This window comes from Oncorhynchus masou, unplaced genomic scaffold (genome assembly GCF_036934945.1).
Source record: "Oncorhynchus masou masou isolate Uvic2021 unplaced genomic scaffold, UVic_Omas_1.1 unplaced_scaffold_874, whole genome shotgun sequence".
Lineage (NCBI taxonomy): Eukaryota > Metazoa > Chordata > Actinopteri > Salmoniformes > Salmonidae > Oncorhynchus > Oncorhynchus masou.
The window spans coordinates 22,456-37,943 of record NW_027015202.1 but is presented as its reverse complement, the minus strand read 5'-3'; the positions used below and the strand labels follow the sequence as shown (position 1 = coordinate 37,943).

General features: G+C 45.7%; 1 protein-coding gene across 1 annotated transcript in view; it reads left to right on the top strand.

Moving 5' to 3' along the window:
• LOC135537941 (protein CASP-like) overlaps positions 1–15,488 on the top strand; it is a 139,218-nt gene that overhangs the window by 109,433 nt on the left and 14,297 nt on the right. The window contains exons 4-6 of the mRNA XM_064963949.1: positions 6,876–6,954; positions 10,809–10,946; positions 12,348–12,471. Coding sequence (XP_064820021.1) covers positions 6,876–6,954; positions 10,809–10,946; positions 12,348–12,471 — 341 coding nt within the window. The remainder of the gene's footprint in view (positions 1–6,875; positions 6,955–10,808; positions 10,947–12,347; positions 12,472–15,488) is intronic.

The following is a 15,488-nucleotide window of genomic DNA, read 5'->3' as shown; positions in this document are numbered from 1 at the left end:
ACAGAGGTCCCCAGTTCGCCTCAAGGTTTTGGAAGGCCTTCTGCCAACTCATGGGGGCTTCTGCCAGTCTATCTTCAGGGTACCATCCGGAGTCCAACGGCCAAACAGAGAGGATGAATCAAGAGCTGGAAACCACCCTCCGATGTATGACTCGGGTGACAACCCGTCCACATGGTCATCCTTTATTGTTTGGGCCGAATACGCGCACAACACCTTGCGCTCCTCCTCCACTGGTATGTCCCCGCACGAGTGTCAGTTTGGCTATGCTCCTCCATTGTTCCCGGACCAGGAGGCAGAAGTCAGAGTGCCTTCAGCCTTGAGGTTCGTCAGACGCTGTCGGCTTATGTGGAGGAAGACCCGTCTTAATCTGATGCGTTCTCACAGAGGTATCAACAACAAGCCAACAGACGCCGCCGTCCCGGGCCTACCCTGCGCCCGGCCAGAGAGTCTGGCTTTCCACAAGAGACTTACCTCTACGGGTGGAGTCTCGCAAGCTGTCCCAAAATACATCGGTCCCTTCAAGGTTGCCAGGAGAGTTAACCCAGTTTCTTATCGCCTACACTTACCCAGATCCCTTTAAGATTAATCCCACATTTCATGTGTCATTGTTAAAACCTGTTGTTTTTTCTCCCTTGTCCCGGCAGACAGACCTCCCCTCCGCCTCATGTCATTGGAGGCCAGCCGGCTTATACCGTCCACCGGATACTGGATTCCCGCCGGGTGCAGCGGTCCTGGCAGTATCTGGTGGACTGGGAAGGCTACGGTCCTGAGGAGCGCTCCTGGGTTCCCTGCCAAAGACATCCTGGACCCTGACCTCATTCGTCAGTTCAGGGCCCTCCACCCTGAGAGAGCTGGTAGGAACGCCAGAGCCGTTCCTAGGGGGGATTCTGTCAGATTTGGCCAGGGTTGTTCCGGGTTTTGGTCAGTAGATGTCCCCATTGTGCTTTTGTCCCTATGTTTTTCCCTTGATCCCCATTATTATTTGCACCTGTGTCTCGCTTTCCCCTGATTGTATTTAAACCTTTGTTTCCCTCAGTTCTGTGCTCTGTGTTTGTATGTTAGCACCCTGCCCTAGTGTTCTGTGTATTCTTGTCGATTCCGGGTGAAGTTCTTGTGGTATTCTGTTTTTTGTTTTTGTTTATTTTTGGTGAGTTTCTTTTGAGGTCTTTTTGTGTTTTTCCTACCACCTTTTGGATTTGCCATTTTTTGCATTTTAGGATTTTTTCTTTATTAAATACACCGTCTTAAGTACTGCTGTGTCTGCCTCATCTTCTGGGTTCTGCTGTCTATTCGTGGCTCAGTTGGTTAAGTGACTGTTTCTCACTCCGGAGACCCAGGTTCGAAACCGGGTCCTGACAAGATGTAGTGTTTTATAGTCATCTAGGGGTGTTTGTACAGTAGATGTAGTGTTTTATAGTCATCTAGGGATGTCTGTACAGTAGATGTAGTGTTTTATAGTCATCTAGGGATGTCTGTACAGTAGATGTAGTGTTTTATAGTCATCTAGGGGTGTTTGTACAGTAGATGTAGTGTTTTATAGTCATCTAGGGATGTCTGTACAGTAGATGTAGTGTTTTATAGTCATCTAGGGATGTCTGTACAGTAGATGTAGTGTTTTATAGTCATCTAGGGGTGTTTGTACAGTAGATGTCGTGTTTTATAATCATCTAGGGGTGTTTGTACAGTAGATGTCGTGCCTTCAGAAAGTATTCAGACCCCTTGACTTTTTCCACATTTTGTTACGTTACAGCCTTATTCTAAAATTAAAGAGGATTTTCTTTATTCAGTCCATCTACACACAATACCCCATACTGATTCAGCGAAATCAGGTTTTTAGACATTTTTGCACATTTATTACTAATAAAATACAGATAACGTTTGCTATGAGACTCTAAATTGAGCTGCATCCAGCTGCATCCTGTTTCCATTGATCGTCCTTGAGATGTTTCTACAACTTGATTGGAGTCCACCTGTGGTAAATTCAATTGATTGGACGTGATTTGTAAAGGCACACACCTGTCTATATAAGGTCCCACAGTTTACAGTGAATGTCAGAGCAAAAATCAAGCCATGAGGTCAAAGGAATTGTCCGTAGAGCTTCGAGACAGGATTGTGTCGAGGCACAGATCTGGGGAAGGGTACCAAAAAATGTCTGCAGCATTGAAGGTCCCCAAGAACACAGTGGCCTCTATCATTCTTAAATGGAACAAGTTTGGAACCACCAAGACTCTTCCTAGAACGCCCGGCCAAACTGAGCAATCAGCAAGTTCCTCTTTAGAGTGGCCAGACCGAAGCCACATGACAGCCCGCTTGGAGTTTGACAAAAGACACCTAAAGGACTCTCAGACCATGAGAAACAACATTCTCTGGTCTGATGAAACCAAGACTGAACTCTTTGGCCTGAATGCCAAGCGTCACATCTGGACAACAACCCTAAGCATACAGCCAAGACAACTCAGGAGTGGCTTTGAGACAAGTCTCTGAATGTCCTTGAGTGGCCCTGCCAGAGCCTGGACTTGAACCTGATCGAACATCTCTGGAGAGACCTGAGAATATCTGTGCAGCGACGCTACCCATCCAACCTGACAGAGCTTGAGAAGATCTGCAGAGAAGAATGGGAGAAACTCCCCAAATACAGGTGTAGCTTGTAGCATCGTACCCAAGAAGTCTTGAGGCTGTAATCGCTGCCAAAGGTGCTTCAACAAAGTACTGAGTAAAGGGTCTGAATACTTATGTAAATGTGATAGTTCCCTTTTTTATTTTATATATATATATATATATATATATATATATGCTTTGTCATTATGGGGTATTGTGATGTCATTATGGGGTATTGTGATGTCACTATGGGCTATTGTGATGTCACTATGGGCTATTGTGTGCAGAATGATAAGAGGGGAAAAAAAATCTATTTTAGAATAAGGCTGTAATGTAATAAAATGTGGAAAAAGTCAAGGAGTTTGAATACTTTCCGGTAGGCACGAATAGACTGACTTTCAGTTGAGGGTAGTTCATTATCTCTCTCTGTGTGAGGTAATATGCTAATAATAATAATAATAATAATAATATATCCCATTTAGCAGACGCTTTTGTCCAAAGCGACTTACAAGTCGGCTGGGGCCACTACTTTTACATATGGGTGGTCCCAGCGGGAATCGAACCCACGACGCTTGGCGTTGCAAGCGCCATGCTCTACCGACTGAGCCACACAGGACCCTAATAGTCTCTGTACTATTTTTGAGTGGTTTGTGGTTGAGACTAGCACAAATATACTGGAGGAGTCTGTCTGGGTGGACTTGTGGTTCTGGTCTAGCCCGTTTTATAATACTAGGGTGTTGATTGAATCCGTTTATAACCCTGACGTGTGTATTGAACCTGTTTTTTAACCCTTACGTGTGCATTCAACCCGCTTGTAACCCTGGGGGGTTGATCCTGTATAACCCTGGGTGGGGGGTGTATTGATCCTGTGTATGACCCTGGAGGGGGGGGGGGTGTATTGAACCTGTGTAATGACCCTGCGGGGTGTAGGGCAGCTGTAGATTCCCAGACCTGTATTCTAGTGATATCAGGGCTAGGTCTGTAGTAGGTACTCAGACCTGTATTCAAGGCTAGGTCAGTAGTAGGTACTCAGACCTGTGTTCAAGGCTAGGGCAACAGTAGGTACTCAGACCTGTGTTCAAGGCTAGGGCAACCGTAGGTACTCAGACCTGTGTTCAAGGCTAGGGCAACAGTAGGTACTCAGACCTGTATTCAAGGCTAGGGCAACAGTAGGTTCACAGACCTGTATTCAAGGCTAGGGCAACAGTAGGTACGCAGACCTGTGTTCAAGGCAAGGGCAACAGTAGGTACTCAGACCTGTGTTCAAGGCAAGGGCAACAGTAGGTACTCAGACTTGTATTCAAGGCTAGGTCAGTAGTAGGTACTCATACCTGTATTCAGGGCTAGGGCAACAGTAGGTACTCAGACCTGTATTTAAGTCTAGGGCAACAGTAGGTACTCATACCTGTATTCAGGGCTAGGGCAACAGTAGGTACTCAGACCTGTATTTAAGTCTAGGGCAACAGTAGGTACTCAGACCTGTATTTAAGTCTAGGGCAACAGTAGGTACTCATACCTGTATTCAGGGCTAGGGCAACAGTAGGTACTCAGACCTGTATTTAAGTCTAGGGCAACAGTAGGTACTCAGACCTGTATTCAGGGCTAGGGCAACAGTAGGTACTCAGACCTGTATTCAAGTCTAGGGCAGCATTGTTAGTGGTGGCAAGGACAGACCAACCCTGAATAGGCTCGGGCTGCACATTTCGCTGTGCGTTGGGGAGGTGGAGAGAGATGGCATCAGCCCGCTCAGCGACAGATGTTTTGCGGCAACCAAAAGCAGCTGTATAAATACCGTTTGGGGCGCTTTATTTTGTTCCCATAGGAGCAGAGAGGCTGTATTGCCATGTTTACAGTGGCATGGAATCACTTCTAGCAGCCACTTGGCTGATTAATATGAGGAATGAGGACTTTATAGTATAATATTCTTATTTGTTCTTTCTCAATAAAAGTTCTGAGGGCTTGGAAGGAGAAGCTGTATACTGCTTATTTAATGAGAAAGTTATGGAGAGATAGAGAGAGAGACAGTGTTATGGAGAGATAGAGAGAGAGAGACAGTGTTATGGAGAGATAGAGAGAGAGAGACAGTGTTATGGAGAGATAGAGAGAGAGAGAGACAGTGTTATGGAGAGAGAGAGAGAGAGAGACAGTGTTATGGAGAGAGAGAGAGAGACAGTGTTATGGAGAGATAGAGAGAGAGAGACAGAGAGACAGTGTTATGGAGAGATAGAGAGAGAGAGACAATGAGAGAGTGTTATGGAGAGATAGAGACAGTGTTATGGAGAGAGAGAGAGACAGTGTTATGGAGAGATCGAGAGAGAGAGACAGAGAGACAGTGTTATGGAGAGAGAGAGAGAGACAATGAGAGAGTGTTATGGAGAGAGAGAGACAGTGTTATAGAGAGAGAGAGAGACAGTGTTATGGAGAGAGAGAGACAGTGTTATGGAGAGAGAGAGACAGTGTTATGGAGAGAGAGAATGAGAGAGAGACAGTGTTATGGAGAGAGAGAGAGAATGAGAGAGAGACAGTGTTATGGAGAGAGAGAGACAGTGTTATGGAGAGAGAGAGACAGTGTTATGGAGAGAGAGAGAATGAGAGAGAGGGACAGTGTTATGGAGAGAGAGAGAATGAGAGAGAGACAGTGTTATGGAGAGAGAGAGAGAGACAGTGTTATGGAGAGAGGGGTGGGGCTTAGTATATGTGCTGGGGAGGGGCTTAGTATATGTGCTGGGGAGGGGCTTAGTATATGTGCTGGGGAGGGGTGGGGGCTTAGTATATGTGCTGGGGAGGGGTGGGACTTAGTATATGTGCTGGGGAGGGGGTGGGGCTTAGTATATGTGCTGGGGAGGGGTGGGGCTTAGTATATGTGCTGGGGAGGGGTGGGGCTTAGTATATGTGCTGGGGAGGGGTGGGGCTTAGTTTATGTGCTGGGGAGGGGTGGGGCTTAGTATATGTGCTGGGGAGGGGTGGGGCTTAGTATATGTGCTGGGGAGGGGTGGGGCTTAGTATATGTGCTTGGGAGGGGCTTAGTATATGTGCTGGGGAGGGGTGGGACTTAGTATATGTGCTGGGGAGGGGTGGGACTTAGTATATGTGCTGGGGAGGGGTGGGACTTAGTATATGTGCTGGGGAGGGGTGGGACTTAGTATATGTGCTTGGGAGGGGCTTAGTATATGTGCTGGGGAGGGGCTTAGTATATGTGCTGGGGAGGGGTGGGACTTAGTATATGTGCTGGGGAGGGGTGGGACTTAGTATATGTGCTGGGGGGGGGACTTAGTATATGTGCTGGGGAGGGGTGGGGCTTAGTATATGTGCTGAGGAGGGGTGGGGCTTAGTATATGTGCTGGGGAGGGGCTTAGTATATGTGCTGGGGAGGGGGTGGGGCTTAGTATATGTGCTGGGGAGGGGTGGGGCTTAGTATATGTGCTGGGGAGGGGCTTAGTATATGTACTGGGGAGGGGTGGGACTTAGTATATGTGCTGGGGGGTGGGACTTAGTATATGTGCTGGGGAGGGGTGGGGCTTAGTATATGTGCTGAGGAGGGGTGGGGCTTAGTATATGTGCTGGGGAGGGGCTTAGTATATGTGCTGGGGAGGGGTGGGGCTTAGTATATGTGCTGGGGAGGGGTGGGGCTTAGTATATGTGCTGGGGAGGGGCTTAGTATATGTACTGGGGAGGGGGTGGGACTTAGTATATGTGCTGGGGATGGGTGGGGGCTTAGTATATGTGCTGGGGAGGGGTGGGGCTTAGTATATGTGCTGGGGAGGGGGTGGGGCTTAGTATATGTGCTGTGGAGGGGTGGGACTTAGTATATGTGCTGGGGAGGGGTGGGGCTTAGTATATGTGCTGGGAGGGGTGGGGCTTAGTATATGTGCTGGGGAGGGGTGGGGCTTGTCTTAATGCCACCCATTTCAGTAATGTCACTGATGGCATTCGTGTCATGACTCTTACGTTAATGGCTGCATTCCTGCAACGTATCTCCCTGGGCGATTCCTGAATACACATCTGTGTCTATCAACCCTCAGCCAGCTGTGTGTGGCTGTGGCAAGCTGTTAACTGGTGTCAGTACGGTTTTACCCGGCACCGAAATGGTCAACAGCAGAAAGACTTCATTCATCGGAGGAACAGCTGAACAGAGCATCGTGTGTGTGGAATAGTTTAGCAGAACCACTGCTCGTTATTAGAGATCAGCGTTACACACAAGGTACACAGAAAGACAGACACTCTGACAGCCAATAACACGGTCTGTTTTTGCTGAATTATTCCTCTCCTCCTTTCAGATCGATGCCTTGAGCAAAAGAAGTAAAGAAACAGAAGGCTCCTTCTTGAACGTCTACAAGACATTAATAGATGTCCCAGGTAAGAGATGGAGATAGATGTCCCAGGTTAGAGATGGAGATAGATGTCCCAGGTTAGAGATGGAGATAGATGTCCCAGGTTAGAGATGGAGATAGATGTCCCAGGTAATAGATGGAGATAGATGTCCCAGGTTAGAGATGGAGATAGATGTCCCAGGTAAGAGATGGAGATAGATGTCCCAGGTAAGAGATGAAGATAGATGTCCCAGGTTAGAGATGGAGATAGATGTCCCAGGTAAGAGATGGAGATAGATGTCCCAGGTAAGAGATGGAGATAGATGTCCCAGGTTAGAGATGGAGATAGATGTCCCAGGTAAGAGATGGAGATAGATGTCCCAGGTAAGAGATGGAGATAGATGTCCCAGGTAAGAGATGAGAGGAGATAGATGACCCAGGTAAGAGATGGAGATAGATGTCCCAGGTAAGAGATGGAGATAGATGTCCCAGGTAAGACACAAATAGATCCACCACCAGTTTAAACTGTATAGAGATTGAGCCTTGTTACTTCCTTCTACCATACTTATTTTCCACCATAATTTGCAAATAAATTCATAAAAAATCCTACAATGTGATTTTCTGGAGAACAACAATCTCATTTTATCTGTCATAGTTGAAGTGTACCTATGATGAAAATTACAGGCCTCTCTCATCTTTTTAACTGGGAGAACTTGCACAATTGGTGGCTTACTAAATACTTTTTTACCCCACTGTATGTCCATAGTGTAGATCTAATATAACCACAGTATAGATCTATATAACCATAGTATAGATCTATATAACCATAGTCTAGATCTATATAACCATAGTATAGATCTATATAACCATAGTGTAGATCTATATAACCATAGTCTAGATCTATATAACCATAGTATAGATCTATATAACCATAGTCTAGTTCTATATAACCATAGTCTAGATCTATATAAACATAGTATAGATCTATATAACCATAGTGTAGATCTATATAACCATAGTCTAGATCTATATAAACATAGTATAGATCTATATAACCATAGTGTAGATCTATATAACCATAGTCTAGATCTATATAACCATAGTATACATCTATATAACCATAGTATAGATCTATATAACCATAGTGTAGATCTATATAACCATAGTATAGATCCATATAACCATAGTATAGATCCATATAACCATAGTATAGATCTATATCACCATAGTGTAGATCTATATAACCATAGTATAGATCTATATAACCATAGTGTAGATCTATATAACCATAGTATAGATCTATATAACCATAGTGTAGATCTATATAACCATAGTATAGATCTATATAACCATAGTGTAGATCTATATAACCATAGTATAGATCTATATAACCATAGTGTAGATCTATATAACCATAGTATAGATCTATATAACCATAGTGTAGATCTATATAACCATAGTATAGATCTATATAACCATAGTGTAGATCTATATAACCATAGTATAGATCTATATAACCATAGTGTAGATCTATATAACCATAGTATAGATCCATATAACCATAGTATAGATCCATATAACCATAGTGTAGATCTATATAACAGCTGACCCCCCCCCCCCTTTGTTCAGGGACACATTATTCCATTTATGTGGAACTTGTTCAGTTTATGTCTCAGTTGTTGAATCTTGTTATCTTGTTATCTTGTTATCTTGTTAATCTTGTGCATAGAAATATTTACACATGTTAAGTTTGATGAAAATGAACACAGTTGACAGTGGGAGAACGTTTCTTTTTTTTTGCTGAGTTTAAGTAGCACACAAGGACATCTTTCTCCTTTCAAATTATTTTCTAATTTATTTCTAACCAAATGTAAAATATTTATCTTTTGACTAATTTAATGGAGTGAGTTCGGTCTGTTCTATACAGTGCCTTGCGAAAGTATTCAGCCCCCTTGAACTTTGCGACCTTTTGCCACATTTCAGGCTTCAAACATAAAGATATAAAACTGTATTTTTTTGTGAAGAATCAACAACAAGTGGGACACAATCATGAAGTGGAACGACATTTATTGGATATTTCAAACTTTTTTAACAAATCAAAAACTGATAAATTGGGCGTGCAAAATTATTCAGCCCCCTTAAGTTAATACTTTGTAGCGCCACCTTTGCTGCGATTACAGCTGTAAGTCGCTTGGGGTATGTCTCTATCAGTTTTGCACATCGAGAGACTGACATTTTTTCCCATTCCTCCTTGCAAAACAGCTCGAGCTCAGTGAGGTTGGATGGAGAGCATTTGTGAACAGCAGTTTTCAGTTCTTTCCACAGATTCTCGATTGGATTCAGGTCTGGACTTTGACTTGGCCATTCTAACACCTGGATATGTTTATTTTTGAACCATTCCATTGTAGATTTTGCTTTATGTTTTGTTCTGTATTTGGCTCCATCCATCTTCCCATCAATTTTAACCATCTTCCCTGCCCCTGCTGAAGAAAATCAGGCCCAGACCATGATGCTGCCACCACCATGTTTGACAGTGGGGATAGGGTGTTCAGGGTGATGAGCTGTGTTGCTTTTACGCCAAACATAACGTTTTGCATTGTTGCCAAAAAGTTCAATTTTGGTTTCATCTGACCAGAGCACCTTCTTCCACATGTTTGGTGTGTCTCCCAGGTGGCTTGTGGCAAACTTTAAACAACACTTTTTATGGATATCTTTAATAAATGGCTTTCTTCTTGCTACTCTTCCATAAAGGCCAGATTTGTGCAATATACGACTGATTGTTGTCCTATGGACAGAGTCTCCCACCTCAGCTGCAGATCTCTGCAGTTCATCCAGAGTGATCATGGGCCTCTTGGCTGCATCTCTGATCAGTCTTCTCCTTGTATGAGCTGAAAGTTTAGAGGGACGGCCAGGTCTTGGTAGATTTGCAGTGGTCTGATACTCCTTCCATTTCAATATTATTGCTTGCACAGTGCTCCTTGGGATGTTTAAAGATTGGGAAATCTTTTTGTATCCAAATCCGGCTTTAAACTTCTTCACAGCAGTATCTCGGACCTGCCTGGTGTGTTCCTTGTTCTTCATGATGCTCTCTGCGCTTTTAACGGACCTCTGAGACTATCACAGTGCAGGGGCATTTATACGGAGACTTGATTACACACAGGTGGATTGTATTTATCATCATTAGTCATTTAGGTCAACATTGGATCATTCAGAGATCCTCACTGAACTTCTGGAGAGAGTTTGCTGCACTGAAAGTAAATGTTTGAAGCCTGAAATGTGGCAAAACGTAGTGTGTGTGTGTGTGTGTGTGTAACATAGTGTGTGTGTGTGTAACAGTGTGTGTGTTTGTGTGTGTAACGTAGTGTGTGTGTGTGTGTAACGTAGTGTGTGTGTGTGTTTAACGTAGTGTGTGTGTGTGTGTAACGTAGTGTGTGTGTGTAACGTAGTGTGTGTGTGTAACGTAGTGTGTGTGTGTGTGTGTGTAACGTAGTGTGTGTGTGTGTGTGTGTGTAACATAGTGTGTGTGTGTGTAACGTAGTGTGTGTGTGTGTGTGTGTGTGTGTGTAACGTAGTGTGTGTGTGTGTGTTTAACGTAGTGTGTGTGTGTGTGTGTAACGTAGTGTGTGTGTGTAATGTAGTGTGTTTAACGTAGTGTGTGTGTAACGTAGTGTGGTGTGTAACATAGTGTGTGTGTGTGTGTAACGTAGTGTGTGTGTAACGTAGTGTGTGTGTTTAACATAGTGTGCGTGTGTGTGTGTAACGTAGTGTGTGTGTTTTCTCAGACCCTGTCCCTGTGTGTGTTCTCAGACCCTGTCCCTGTGTGTGTGTGTTTTCTCAGACCCTGTCCCTGTGTGTGTGTGTGTTCTCAGACCCTGTCCCTGTGTGTGTGTGTTTTCTCAGACCCTGTCCCTGTGCTGGAGTTGGGTCAGCAGTTACAGCTGAAGCTCCAGCAGATGCACGACATCGAGACAGAGAACCTCAAACTCAGAGAGACTCTAGAGGACTACAACAAAGAGTTTACTGAGGTCAAGAACCAGGGTGAGACACACACACACACACACATACACACACACACACACACACACACACTACTAAAATGGAGCAAGAAAAGGGGTTATCTGGTCAGAGAAAGCGGTGTGTCAGACATGCAGTGGTCATGGAATATTCTCTATATATGGAGGAAGGAGGGAGGAAGGGATGGAGGGAGGGATGGATGAAGGGAGGGAGGGATGGAGGAAGGGATGGAGGGAGGGATGGAGGGAGGGATGGATGAAGGGATGGAGGGAGGGAGGGAGGGAGGGATGGAGGAAGGGAGGGAGGAAGGGAGGGAGGAAGGGGGTGGATGAAGGGAGGGAGGGAGGGATGGAGGGAGGGGAGGAAGGGATGGAGGGAGGGAGGGAGGGAGGGAGGGAGGGAGGGATGAAGGGAGGGAGGAAGGGATGGATGGAGGAAGGGATGGATGAAGGTAGGGAGGAAGGGATGGAGGGAGGGAGGGATGGTGGAGGGATGGTGGAGGGAGGGAAGGAGATGACTAGAGGACAGAGGAATGGGAAGGAGAGGAGAGAGGGGAATGACTACAGGAGTAGTATAGAGAGAACAATGAGGAGGAGAGTATTTTGGAACAGCTCAGAGTGAGTGAATTGGAACAGCTCAGCGTGAGGGAATTGGAACAGCTCAGAGTGAGGGAATTGGAACAGCTCAGAGTGAGGGAATTGGAACAGCTCAGCGTGAGGGAATTGGAACAGCTCAGCGTGAGGGAATTGGAACAGCTCAGAGTGAGGGAATTGGAACAGCTCAGCGTGAGGGAATTGGAACAGCTCAGCGTGAGGGAATTGGAACAGCTCAGCGTGAGGGAATTGGAACAGCTCAGCGTGAGGGAATTGGAACAGCTCAGCGTGAGGGAATTGGAACAGCTCAGAGTGAGGGAATTGGAACAGCTCAGCGTGAGTGAATTGGAACAGCTCAGCGTGAGTGAATTGGAACAGCTCAGCGTGAGTGAATTGGAACAGCTCAGCGGGAGTGAATTGGAACAGCTCAGCGTGAGTGAATTGGAACAGCTCAATAGTGGCAGCTTAAACCCCCCCCCCCCCCCCCACACACACACACACTCAGAGAGAAACCCTCAGCAGGGGACATTGATCCCAGCAACCTAAATGTTTAAGGTTGTGCTAAGCAAGGACAGGGTAAAAGGTCTCTGAGAGAACTCTATTGATTATGTGTCAGAGCTGGGAGAATGGAGTTTCAATCCACCACACTCACACACACACTCACTCACACACACACTTTCAAGTCCCTCGGATGAGCACCTGATTCCCCTTTTCGTTTCAAGCTGGGGTGAATCGTGTTTATAATATTCCTTTTATGATGGGACTTCATGACTGGAATAATCATCTCTCCCACTATCCTGTATTCACCCCCTCTCTCTCTCTCCTGGTCTAGAGGTGACTATTAAAGCCCTGAAGGAGAAGATCCGGGACTATGAGCAGTCCCTGAAGAACCAGGCTGAGAACCTGGTCCAGGAGAAACAGGTCCAGCTCCACAATGACTATGCAGAGAAGGAGAGGTGAGTTACAGTATCTACTAGGAATATAGAGAGGAGAGTTACAGTATCTACTAGGAGTATAGAGAGGAGGGTTACAGTATCTACTAGGAATATAGAGAGGAGGGTTACAGTATCTACTAGGAATATAGAGAGGAGGGTTACAGTATCTACTAGGAATATAGAGAGGAGGGTTACAGTATCTACTAGGAATATAGAGAGGAGGGTTCAAATCAAATCACTAGCTTGCTAGCCCCGGTCTACGAGCTTGCTAGCCCCGGCCTGCTAGCTGTTAGCTTGTTAGCCTGCTAACTGTCTGAATCGCCGTGGTTACAGTATTTACTAGGAGTATAGAGAGGAGGGTTACAGTATCTACTAGGAATATAGAGAGGAGAGTTACAGTATCTATTAGGAATATAGAGAGGAGAGTTACAGTATCTACTAGGAATATAGAGAGGAGGGTTACAGTATCTACTAGGAATATAGAGAGGAGGGTTACAGTATCTACTAGGAATATAGAGAGGAGGGTTCAAATCAAATCACTAGCTTGCTAGCCCCGGCCTGCTAGCTGTTAGCTTGTTAGCCTGCTAACTGTCTGAATCGCCGTGGTTACAGTATCTACTAGGAATATAGAGAGGAGGGTTACAGTATCTACTAGGAATATAGAGGAGAGGAGAGTTACAGTATCTACTAGGAATATAGAGAGGAGGGTTCAAATCAAATCACTAGCTTGCTAGCCCCGGCCTGCTAGCTGTTAGCTTGTTAGCCTGCTAACTGTCTGAATCGCCGTGGTTACAGTATCTACTAGGAATATAGAGAGGAGGGTTACAGTATCTACTAGGAATATAGAGGAGAGGAGAGTTACAGTATCTACTAGGAGTATAGAGAGGAGGGTTACAGTATCTACTAGGAGTATAGAGAGGAGGTTTACAGTATCTACTAGGAATATAGAGAGGAGGGTTCAAATCAAATCAAATCACTAGCTTGCTAGCCCCGGTCTACGAGCTTGCTATAGCCCCGGCCTGCTAGCTGTTAGCTTGTTAGCCTGCTAACTGTCTGAATCGCCGTGGTTACAGTATCTACTAGGAATATAGAGAGGAGGGTTACAGTATCTACTAGGAATATAGAGGAGAGGAGAGTTACAGTATCTACTAGGAGTATAGAGAGGAGGGTTACAGTATCTACTAGGAGTATAGAGAGGAGGTTTACAGTATCTACTAGGAATATAGAGAGGAGGGTTCAAATCAAATCAAATCACTAGCTTGCTAGCCCCGGTCTACGAGCTTGCTAGCCCCGGCCTGCTAGCTGTTAGCTTGTTAGCCTGCTAACTGTCTGAATCGCCGTGGTTACAGTATCTACTAGGAATATAGAGAGGAGGGTTACAGTATCTACTAGGAATATAGAGAGGAGGGTTACAGTATCTACTAGGAGTATAGAGAGGAGGGTTACAGTATCTACTAGGAATATAGAGAGGAGGGTTACAGTATCTACTAGGAATATAGAGAGGAGGGTTCAAATCAAATCACTAGCTTGCTAGCCCCGGTCTACGAGCTTGCTAGCCCCGGCCTGCTAGCTGTTAGCTTGTTAGCCTGCTAACTGTCTGAATCGCCGTGGTTACAGTATTTACTAGGAGTATAGAGAGGAGGGTTACAGTATCTACTAGGAATATAGAGAGGAGAGTTACAGTATCTACTAGGAGTATAGAGAGGAGGGTTACAGTATCTACTAGGAGTATAGAGAGGAGGGTTACAGTATCTACTAGGAATATAGAGAGGAGGGTTCAAATCAAATCACTAGCTTGCTAGCCCCGGTCTACGAGCTTGCTAGCCCCTGCCTGCTAGCTGTTAGCTTGTTAGCCTGCTAACTGTCTGAATCGCCGTGGTTACAGTATCTACTAGGAATATAGAGAGGAGGGTTACAGTATCTACTATGAATATAGAGGAGAGGAGAGTTACAGTATCTACTAGGAGTATAGAGAGGAGGGTTACAGTATCTACTAGGAGTATAGAGAGGAGGGTTACAGTATCTACTAGGAATATAGAGAGGAGGGTTCAAATCAAATCAAATCACTAGCTTGCTAGCCCCGGTCTACGAGCTTGCTAGCCCCGGCCTGCTAGCTGTTAGCTTGTTAGCCTGCTAACTGTCTGAATCGCCGTGGTTACAGTATCTACTAGGAATATAGAGAGGAGAGTTACAGTATCTACTAGGAATATAGAGAGGAGGGTTACAGTATCTGTAACTAATTTCTTGGGCCTCTATACCTATTTTGCCAACTGGACTTGGCCCTCTCTGCTACTCGGAACCCTACTATCCATCACGACTGGTCTATCGATGTCACCACACGTAGAGGCCAAAACAGACTTTCCTCCATCGAGACGTCCCTCTAAGGCCCGTCTATTAGCTTGCTAGCCCCGGTCTACTAGCTTGCTAGCCCCGGTCTACTTGCTTGCTAGCCCCGTTCTACTAGCTTGCTATCCCAGGTTTACTGGCTTGCTAGCCCCGTTCTACTAGCTTGCTAGCCCCGTTCTACTAGCTTGCTAGCCCGGTCTACTGGCTTGCTTGCCCCGGTCTACTAGCTTGCTAGCCCCGGTCTACTAGCTTGCTAGCCCCGGTCTACTAGCTTGCTAGCCCCGGTCTACTAGCTTGCTAGCGCCGTTCTACTAGCTTGCTAGCCCCGGTCTACTAGCTTTCTAGCCCCGGTCTACTAGCTTTCTCGCCCCGGTCTACTAGCTTTCTCGCCCCGGTCTACTAGCTTTCTCGCCCCGGTCTACTATCTTTCTTGCCCCGGTCTACTATCTTTCTTGCCCCGGTCTACAAGCTTTCTCGCCCCGGTCTACTAGGTTGCTAGCCCCGGGCTACAAGCTTGCTAGCCCCGGCCTGCTAGCTGTTAGCTTGTTAGCCTGCTAACTGTCTGAATCGCCGTGTCTCCAGCCAGCCCGACCACTCACTGGACCCCTATGATCACCCGGCTACGCATGCCTCTCCCTATATCAATATGCCTCGTCCATTACTGTCCTGGTTAGTGATTACTGTCTTATTTC